General features: G+C 43.8%; 1 protein-coding gene across 4 annotated transcripts in view; it reads left to right on the top strand.

Moving 5' to 3' along the window:
* Positions 1-4124: 4124 nt before the first annotated feature.
* Positions 4125-10802, top strand: part of MARF1 (meiosis regulator and mRNA stability factor 1) — a 41561-nt gene continuing 34883 nt past the window's right edge. For 3 of the 4 annotated variants that reach the window (XM_028117465.2, XM_028117463.2, XM_028117462.2), the window contains exons 1-3: positions 4125-4189; positions 7656-7857; positions 10006-10695. In XM_028117465.2, coding sequence (XP_027973266.1) covers positions 7714-7857; positions 10006-10695 — 834 coding nt within the window. In that variant the 5' untranslated portion in view covers positions 4125-4189; positions 7656-7713. The remainder of the gene's footprint in view (positions 4190-7655; positions 7858-10005; positions 10696-10802) is intronic. The other variant, XM_028117466.2, reaches the window with a different exon arrangement.

The following is a 10802-nucleotide window of genomic DNA, read 5'->3' as shown; positions in this document are numbered from 1 at the left end:
GCCTCGGAGTGTGCAGGCGGGTCCCTGGACATCCGGGGACGGGCTTGGACGTGAGGGCCACGCTGTTCAAGAAAATACGACTCCCTCCCCTAGACACCGATCGCATTTTCCCCAAATCCAGGGAAGGACAAAGATCCAGGTCCGCTTAGGCTAAGCAATGTTCCATGTTCTTTACACCCAAAATAAAAATGTCATCATCATTATCTTCAAAGGCGGCGAACTTCGTGTATAAGGGCTTGGTTTCGAGCCTGGCTTTGAATTCTAGCTGTATTCCTACAAGCTGGTTGATCTTGGGCAAGTGACTTGAACACTCTGTGACTTAGTTTCCTCATCTATAAGATGGGGGCTCATAATAGGATTCTACCTTGGGGTTATGCGGAGACAAATTGAGTTGACTTGGAGTCTGTAAAACGTTTAGGACCGTGCCGAGCACAAAGTTAAATACAATCTGTGCAATTCTTAAGTGATCATGATTTGTTCATTGGTTGTGTGTCAGAGGCAATGCTAACTTCTTGACATGGGTTTTCTTATTCACACAGCAATCCCAAATGTTCACCAACAAATATTTATTGTGCACTCAGGCTTATAACACAACAAATGTCAGACAAGCTGCCAGTCCTCAAAAGGCTTATGCTACTAAGAAAGCAAGACACTAAACTAGCAAACAGAAAGAGTAAAATGATTTCAGATGCTTGTGAGTAATGATTTCAGAATAAACAAGGTCCCTTGAGAGAAAAGGGTCGGGAGGGGTCACTTCAGATGATCAGGGAAGGCTGCTCGATGGAGGTGACAATGGAGCTCAGATCCAGATGATGAGAATCACCGAAAAGCACTTTTATTGTCCTCGTTTTAAAAGATGAGAAAACAAAGGTGCAGGAAATTAAATGCATTGCCCAAGGAGTCCCAATTAGTAATAACAAACCAGGCTTCAAACCTGGATCTGTTTGACTCCTACACCCGAATTCTTTAGCACGACCCTAGAGGCAAAGAGATTTTTAGCTATTTTGAGGCCTCTGGCCATACTCTTAGAATCCTTCCTGCCTCCCTGCCTTGGTTAAGAATGACCTTTCTCTGTCATGAGAGAAAGTCATAAGAATGACTTTTTTGACTCCTTCCTAGTTGCCAAAGAAGCTCAGAGACGCAAAAGGGAAACTCACTGCCTATATCAACAGAGTTAAGTACCAAAATGTCTTTCAGGAAGCTTCCATCCTGCTCACAAACACTAATAAATCATTCACACCCTCGTCTCAACACTTTTCCTCTGATGCTTTCTTTCATCTTCAGAATTTTATTTGAGGGCGCCTGGGTGGCTCAGTCGTCTGCCTTCGGCTCTGGTCATGATCCCAGGATCCTGGGATCGAGTCCCACATCGGGCTCCCTGCTCAGCGGCAAGCCTGCTTCTTCCTCTCCCACTCCCCCTGCTTGTGTTCCTGTTCTCGCTGTCTCTGTCAAATAAATAAATAAAATCTTTAAAAAAAAAAGAATTTTATTTGACTCCCACCACTCTGTGAGATTTCTGGGCAGGGAGTAATCATCCCAGTTTACAGATAAACTGAAGCACAAATCAATGTTAGCCAGTCCTGCCTAAATGGCACTGATCACTTAAAAGTCACTTAAACTAGTTTCCAATTTCCTTCATTTTCCATAAAGACAACAGGGAGGACATTGAAATGATCATCATGAAAGTTCTCAGGAATAGTTTAGGAAATGGCTTTGTTATTGGGTAAAACCCTAGAACGAAAAGAAGATTTTGGAGCATGTTAAAACCTTTTCCTCCCTTTATTCAGTGTTTTCCTTGTAGCTTTTAGATATGAATTAGCAGAGAGCTCAGTTTCTCTTGCTTACATCCTTCCGTTATAATTTATTATTTCAAAACACTAAACTGAACATAGGCAGAAGATAAGTTGCTGGGGGAGAAACTCCTTTAGTGACAACTAGGTTAATTTAGAAGGTGAATTGAATGAAAAATGGCCACTTACATAGCACAAAAATAAAACTTCATCCTAGTTCCATAAATGTGAAGATTATAATTTGGACAGGGAAAAACTGAAAGTTACTCTTACTCTCTGATAAAAGTTTGCCCACTAAAGACATAGGAGTAAGATTAGCAGACACTATATTTAAGAAAGCATCTCTTAAGAAAATGTGAAAGCACTCTTTCACAAGTATCAAATTGCATTTCACTTCATAATTACTTCCAAGGACTGGTGTAGTCTGCTTAGGCTGGTTTTCTACAGAAAACACTAAAACTTCATTTCATTAAAAATTATTTGTAATTCAGAATTTTCATTAACTTTCCATTTAGTAGAATTGATTCGGCTTTATTTACTGCATTTAACCTGTTGAGATCAGGCACAGCTCTGGACTTGAAAGAATACCAAGCAAAGTCAAACAAAATGTGTCTGTTCTGTATTGTTTTATGACAAAAAACCTTTTTAAAAAGGCAATAAAAAATCCAGTTACTTTGTTTCCTTTTTATATTTTTTAGTTACTTCGATGTGCCTTCAGAGATACTCAACTGGCATAAAAAGAAAAACTCCTTTAAAGAGAAAAATAATTTGGTACTTTGGGAAAAAAAAACAACACTAGACACAGGGTTGTTTTTCATCTGTTCTAATTCCCACTTGGAAAATAATACACCCCCACACACACAATGAAGATTTACTGAGCAGTAATAAATACCTAAGCAGGCAGATGATGTGTGTGCTTGTCATCTGCCTTCTGGACAATGAAAAGCAAGCACAAAGGGCGCTTCAGCTACGTGTTTGATCTTGCCCTCCGCAACAGGAGTCTACAAGGATGTCTACAGGGATGTATCATCTTCCCCTGAAATTCTCTTTAGAGGAGTTTTTCTTTTAACGCAAACTGCCTAATGAAATTGCCTCACCCTGCAGACTTCAGGCAGGGGAAAAAACAAAACAAAAAAAACTCTTGGCGATTTCTACTTATTCGTCTGCAAAATTAATGTTTCTCGGCAAACTTCAGAAGTGAACTTTTAGGTCGTATTCAGGAGCCCATCGTAAATAAGTCTCGATTTAGGTATGTTTCATTTTTCTCATTGGCAACAGGAAATCGCGAGCAGTTAGCATTTTCAGAAACGACGGTCGTGCTGAGCTTTAAAAAAAAAAATTACTTCAGGTAAAAGATTGTGAAGCACCAACCCCCTCCCCGGAAAAAAAAACCCTCAACCCCCCCCAAACCCCAACCATGTCACATCCATCCTCCTAACACACAAGCCGTCACAGGCTTCATAGAGCTTTCCCCACCCTGTCCCTGGAAAGTTTGCATGCGCTTGCAACGGGCTCTGGACCAGAGCTTTTAAAAAATGACGTTTGCTAACTGAAATCACGAGGATCCCTTAAAAGTAGGTGACAGTGCCCAGCCGAGTCTGAGCTCACACTTCGTTTTGTGCCAGCTGGGTCGCCACCTTGAGAGAAACCCCGCCGGCCCGAAGGACCTCGCGGGAAGCCCGGCTGGCGGTTATTTTTCTCTCCACTCGCCACTAGGTTGCACTAGATTAAGGATGCTGTGGAAATTATGCATCATTTAATTTAAAAAAATAATAAAGTAGAGCCAACACGTGATGAGAGGGACAGAGGGGAGCGCGCGCGCGCGCACGAGCTACAGCGGCAAAACGATCGGGTTTTTCATCGAAATCCCGTTTAAATCGCCTTCCCTCAAAAGACTGAAAGAGCTGAATTGTATCAAATCCCGGTTGGCAGGTTTTTTCCCCCGGCTCCACCTCACAAGCCCCTTCATTCTTCGCTTTCAGATTCCTTTCCACTCCACCACGATAAGCCAGGGAGAAGGCCTCCTTAAACTCGGGGTTTTCGCCAAAAAAGCCGGGGTCTCCCCCAGGAAAGGTCCCTATTTAGGGGTTTATCGGGAGGGGACTGAGCCTGACGAGGCTGCAGGGCCGCGAGGCCCCGCCCCCCCCGGGGTTCCCAGCACGCCCCGCGCGAGGAGGACGCGGCGGCGGGGGCGGGGTGGAGGAAGGGGCGGAGCGAGGGGGGGAGAGAAGGGCGTCGGTTTTGCGACAGGGGCGGTGCGGTGCGGAAGCGGAAGTGGAGGGTGCGCTTGGCGGCGGCGGCGGGAGCTGCGGAGTCGGGAATCAAAACAAAGGGCCTGGGGGGGGCGGGGGGAAGGCGGCGGGGCCGGAATGTGAGCGGAGGTGGAGCCGGCGGCTGAGGTGAGTTGGCTGGCAGCTCTGGGGACTAGTTCCTGACGGGCTCACAGCTCTGGGGCCACCGGCTGGAGGCGGGACAGCGTCCCCCCCTTCCCCTGCCCTTTGCTGGCGGGGGGTGGGGGAGGTTGGCTACTCCGAGGGGAAGGACTGGGACTCAGGCCCCCACCATAGGTTCGGGTTGTCTCCCTTTCAGGTTCGTTCACGACTGTCACTGCTGCGCCCCTGCTGCCCTTCCAGGGTGTTTGGCTCCCCGTCCGGACCTGTCCCCCCGCTCCCTGTTAGGGTTCCAGGCGTGGAGAGCAACCTTTCCGGAGCAGTGTGCACAGTTGGAAGGTTAAGAGAGGAAGAAAGGGGCGGGTGTTTTTCAACCCCACTGAGCGTTTTTGCATTCTCCTCGGCAGTTTAGCACTCCCTAGGGTGTAGTCTCTGGCTTGACAGATAGGGTTGAGTTGCCTTAGGGCATGAGCCACTCCCACTACTAATTGTAACTCTACACCGTGATACACATTTTCGTTTCTCAAGCACCTTTCTGGTATTATCAAGAGCTTTCCAATTACATTTGTATCTTTTGGACTTCCCCACTTCTCTGAGCGGTAAACAGGCTGTTTTGCATACACGGAAATCAAAACCTAAACTGTCTTCCTAGATACTGAACTCTTCACTCGTTCAACAATTGTTGATATGCACCAGGCACTGGTAGGTGCAGGAAATACAGCAATGAATGAGAAAACATGATGTCTGCTGTCGTGGAGTTTACAGTCAAGTAGGGGAGACATATAATAAAAAAGCAAGCAAATAAACAATTTTGGATAGAAGAGCTGTGGAAAAAAAAGTAATAGGACTGGGTGGTGTGGGTTTCCACGACTAACTTGGGTGTTCAGAGAAGGTTACTTCTAGATTTTATGCTTTGATTGTCTCATTAAATCCCAACAACAGCCCTATAAGGATGCCACAGTTATCAGGCCCAAATTTTACACATAGGATCTGAGGTTCAGAGAGGTTGTGAACTCTCCATAGCGACACATATAGGAAGCAGCAAAATTGGGGATTAATACACAGACGGACATCAGAGTCCGTGCTCTCAAGCACTATCTGAATTGTTCAAAGAATCCCACTCAGATCAACAGAAAACTTGCTTTGGCTACCTAAGTTACTTAGTGGTATTCCCAGGAATGCTTGGGAAATTTTCTGGGTTCAGGCCACTAATAAGCTAATACATTTGTACTTTCTGTTGATTGTGTTGAGCCATACCGAAGGCACGTTGGTGTGGTGGAAAGAGGTGGACAAGCCTGGCTCTGCCCCCCTTTAATTATGTGATCTTGGCAAGTTACAAAACTTAATTAAACTTCTGTTTACTCCTATGTAAAATTGTGGCTTATTAACTCCCTTGTCTATCAGATTTACTGTGGGGGAAAAGATGACATAAATGAATCCTATTGTCTGGTTGTTTTCATCACTGTATGTCTTGTGCCAAGCACAGGCCTGTTATATGGTAGATATTAATTACTGAATGAGGAAATAATGTTAAATAAAAAGGCTTTGTAATTGGTCTTGTACACTACCTGTTAGCACCTTTCAGGATTGGCCTTGAGGAGATTTGAGAGAGCATGTTCAAGTTGTGTATTGTCATGAATATCCCAGATTTCTGTGATCTAGAGAGGAGTTTGTTGGGGGATACAAGACCTGTGTTTAGTAGGAAAAACAACAATCATAATTTATTGTCATTGTGGCAGTTAACTCCATTTCTGCTTCCACACTAACTCCTAACTGTACGTAGTAGGTGAATAGTTGCTATATTCATTCCTTAATTTAACAAATAATTACTTAGTTTACACTATGTTGCAAGCCCAGTGCTTGGCACAAGCTCTACATTGCCGACAAAAATGGGTGGTGAGGTCCTTTATCTAATCCCCCCCCCCAGCAATGCTGCGGAGGGGGAGAAATTAGCCACACTCTGCAAAGGAAGAAACGGAAACTTAATGAAGTTTTTGTAGCTCCCACATAAGGGCCAAATAGTAAATATTTTAGGCTTTGTGGGCCCTGCGGTTTCTGTTGCAAATACTTGACTAGGTAGCTGTAGTGCATAAATATTATTTTGATCCTCCCCGGAATTAAAAAGTGTAAAATACCTTCTTAGTTTGAAGGTCATTTAAATACAGGCAGTGGGCTCGTTTTGGCTAGCAGGCTGTAGTTTGCCTGCCCTTGCTTTTTGTGATCAGTTCTATATTTTAGATTGAGTACTCATCTGTCCCTTCACCATACTATGTAGATGTTACAATCTCTTGAGAAGAGCATCTTATCAGAAAGAGAGCTAAAAGAAAATGTTTTCTTTATGTCCAGGAGAAATTTCTGATAAATTGATAACCTTAAAATGGCCACCATAGGTAAGAATAGGTGGTGTTTCGGTTTGATGGCAAGGACTTGGAAATGAGGTTCAGTTGTCCTTACCATTGGCAGGCTGCCTCAATGCCCACTGGCTCTTATTGATTTGATCTGCTTTTATTGTACTGTTTAAGACTTGTAAGAATGTGGTTGCACTGGAGTAGATACAGCACATCTGTGACTTGAGATTTCTCAGTTAGATTTTTGGTGGTATATCAGATTGCACTTTTGTAATAAGTAAATGAAGAAATTGCTTCGATTTGTTCTGTAGCAGAATCAAATTTACAGAGTCCACAGAGTTCACTTAATTTGGACCTTCCTCAGTCACATCAACGACACAGTGGGATAGGTTGCTATTAAGTCAATTTCAGAATCTTACGTAATTGGCTATGAAGACATGTAATTGTTCTTTTACTAAAATTATATGTTCTCTTTGTTAACTTTTTCACCCTTACCCGTAGGGTCTTTAGGGAGAGATGGTCGAGAAGAATTAAGAAAAAACTATAGAAAAGGCCTGCTCAGGGCTGGAGGAGGTTGGCCCCTGGCTAGAATTCTACTTTTATTCCTTATGATCTGACTTGTTGGGAGCCATTGTACCATAAATATAGTTGTGCCATAAGTACAGTTGCAGTCTCACTTTTTTACAAATTTATTTGAGAGAGAGCGGGAGTGCACACACAAGCTGCGGGGAGGGGAGAGGGAGAAGCAGGTTCCCCACTGAGCAGGGAGCCCAGCTCGGGGCTCTTGATCCCAGGACCTGAAGATTGTGACCTGAGCTGAAGGCAGACACTTAACCGACTGAGCCACCCAGGCGCCCCTGCAGTCTCACTTTTTTTTTTTTTTTGAAGATTTTATTTATTCATTTGAGAGAGCGCGCACGCACACAAGCAAGGGGAGAGGCAGAGGGAGAAGCAGACTCCCTGCTGATCTGGAGCCCGACATGGGGCTCGGTCCCGGGACCCCGAGATCATGACCTGAGCCGAAGGCAGGCGCTTAACCATCTGAGCCACCCAGGTGCCCCAAATCTCACATTTTAATAGTGAAATTTGTACTTAGGCAAATAACTTTGAGATCTCATTCTTAACAGGGTGGAAGAATGAAAGAAAAGAAAGATGAAAGAATGTTGAACCACTTTGTATGGCTGTATGATGGAAGGAAGCGGAACTGAGGACTCCTGCAGTAGAACACCTGGATGGCTGCAACAAAATAATGATGCTAAGCCATGGCTTTGGAAATTCTCTAATTGCTTTTCTCGTCCTGAGCAGACATTGCCACTTAGTCCCCAAACGGTAACTATGCGCAAGACGGAGGACATAGCAAATTCCTTATGCAAATAGATGTGCTGTCTGTTTGGTCTGGGGCAGTCTCTCTCTCCCTGGAGTCTGTGCTAAGTTTTACCTTGTATCCTGCTTATTCTTCCTCATAGCACATGATTATAATTCCTGACTCGAGGAGAGCGTAAATTTTTTTTAACTCCTGCACTCCTATTCTAAGGAACTGTAGGTGCTTTAAATATTTAATGTTAACATTTGGGGAAGATTTGTTTCTTATGAAAGTCACAGATTCCAAAGATGAAATCCAGATTGTAGAGTCAGATCAGAGGAAAGTATAAAATAGATTTTATTTCACTCTAACCTTCTGAGTTTTGAGTCTTCAAATCAAGGGAAGATTGATAGGAACTTATTGCCAGTCTTTTTCTGTTCCAGATTTCTCTTGAATATTTAAATGCGTCTGTAACTTCCTTTGCCTTTTCATAGTGATTTTGACTTTTTCTGATTTCATTCCATGCACCATATTACCACATTTCTATTCTGTGTCTTTTTTTCTTTCTTTTTTTTTTCTTTTTTTGCTACTGCACTTGGGATTTAAATGAGTCTTTACTATGAATTTACATAAGGGTATTAGTAACTTTTTAAAAACTCAACTAAATTCCCAATCTTCTCCAGGTTTTCATTATATAGTTACCTATTTTTGCATGGCATCAGTAATTGAGGTCAGTGACTTTAGGGGCACCTGGCAACAGGGTTGGCAGCTCAGACAGGGCTTCCTGGGGTGGAGGATCTGGCCCTTATGGAGTCACACAGTACAGGATTGCACTCAACTTTACAGATCCAGAAACCTGATTTTATCAGTGGCACCCAGGATTGAGTAAATAAATTCAGGAAAACCAACTCATGATAATCCTGACCATAAAAGCCAGATCTTTTTTTTTTTTTTTAAGAGCCAGATCTCTATAAATCAGAATGCCAGTAATTTCCAGCCTAAACTGTAATTACCAAGAGGGCAGAACACACTGCTTGTTGGCAGTCAGTCAATTGCTATCTCCTCCCTTTTAGGAAATGTCCAAGTGAAAAATCCAAATTTCTCCTAAATGAGTGTACTCTCCTAGATGAGTGTAGAACCACAGCCAAAGGAGTGAAATCATGGCAGTCAGATGGCCCTTTCTATGCTCTGAGGGAAGAGCATGTCTCATTATATCAGGACATTCTCTTAATAGTTCCTGCAGTCAGCCAGTAGGGGCTATTGATTAGTTAAATCCCCTTTCGGTAGCCAGGTACTCTGCTGAGTGCTTTATGTGCACTATCTCTTTTATCCTTCTAACAACTGTAGGAGAAACAAATAAAGAGAGATTATATAACTTACCCAAGGTCCTAAAACAGTTCCTGAGTATCACATTCAAACCCAGGTCTCTGACGCGGGTGCCATGCTATGACTTTGTAAATATACTGGCCACCTGTGTCTGTGTTGGAGGCATATGACAGACAATTTCTCTGGAATCTTATTCCTAAATAGTTTTCTAATTACTCTGAGCCTTGTCCCTGACTACGAAGTGTTGGCATTATGGCTTTAGGTCATGATATCCTAGTTTGCCTAATAATGTCAACAACACATTTAAGACCTCTCCATGGTTGGGCCCCTGGGGTGGATGGCTGATCTCATCCCTAATGTTTGGAATCGCCTGGAGGACCTTCCTAAATCCTTTATGGTCTGACTGCAAGAACTATTAAGTCTTTTCCTCCAAGCACTTGGCTGGCAAGCCATCTTTATTGAATATTGTTTGTGATTGTGTTGTTTTCATACCATCTGTTTTGTCTTTAGAAGACCCTGTGAGGCAAGGGGAAGTTATCAAAGGGAAGTCCCTGAGGCACAGATGGTTAACCTGCTTTGCTGAACATGTAAGCAGAACCCTCCCCCAGTCTCCTAAAATTCAGGAAGGACACAGTCTTGATTTTAGTTGTCTGTTTTGGTGTTCACCTCCTGCAGGCCTCTCTGAAGAATGCCCCTGGTTTCAGCTGCCATTCCATATTGTTTGGTTATGGTTGAGTGATGTAAACAGGACTGAATGCTGTTTCCATTTTTGGATTGCAGTAGGATGTGAGTAACCAAAAGTCACTGGCCTCCTGACATTAACTGGCGTTCTGATCTTCTCTTCCCAGAAAGATTACATGGAGAACAAGAAAGTTGCTGTGGAATTAAAGGATGTGCCATCTCCCCTTCATGCTGGCTCTAAACTTTTTCCAGCAGTCCCACTTCCAGATATCCATTCTCTTCAGCAACCTAAAATACAGCTTTCACCTGTCCCCAAAGTAAGCTGCTGTGCTCATTGCCCTAATGAACCCTCCACGTCGCCAATGCATTTTGGTGGTGGCGGTGGTGGCGGTAGCGGAGGTACTGGTAGCTTGATTCACCCCGGCGCACTGTTAGACTCGCAGAGCACCAGGACCATCACGTGTCAGGTAGGGTCAGGGTTCGCTTTCCAGTCTGCGTCTTCACTCCAGAATGCCTCAGCTAGGAACAATTTGGCCGGCATTGCAAGTGACTTTCCCAGCATGTGTCTAGAAAGTAATCTATCTTCCTGCAAACACCTGCCCTGTTGTGGGAAGCTTCATTTCCAATCATGTCATGGTAACATGCACAAGCTGCATCAGTTCCCGGCTCTCCAGGGCTGCGCCTCTGCTGGCTATTTCCCCTGTTCTGATTTCACAAGCGGGGCTCCAGGGCATTTGGAAGAGCACATTTCACAGTCGGAGCTAACGCCTCACTTGTGCACCAATTCTTTGCACCTAAATGTGGTACCTCCGGTTTGTTTAAAGGGCTCACTTTACTGCGAAGACTGTCTCAACAAGGTGTGTATCTTTTTATTGTTCTGTTGGGCGCAGCTGACCTTTGAGGAATGACTTTCTTAAAGTAGATAGATGTTTCTTGAAAAATCTTTATTGTGCACGGGGGTGAA

Source organism: Eumetopias jubatus, unplaced genomic scaffold (genome assembly GCF_037043125.1).
Source record: "Eumetopias jubatus isolate StellerSeaLion01/CBP00866 unplaced genomic scaffold, mEumJub1_p1.0 scaffold_12, whole genome shotgun sequence".
Classification (NCBI taxonomy): Eukaryota; Metazoa; Chordata; class Mammalia; order Carnivora; family Otariidae; genus Eumetopias; species Eumetopias jubatus.
The sequence above is the reverse complement of the archived record's forward strand: the minus strand, read 5'-3'. Positions and strand labels throughout refer to the sequence as shown.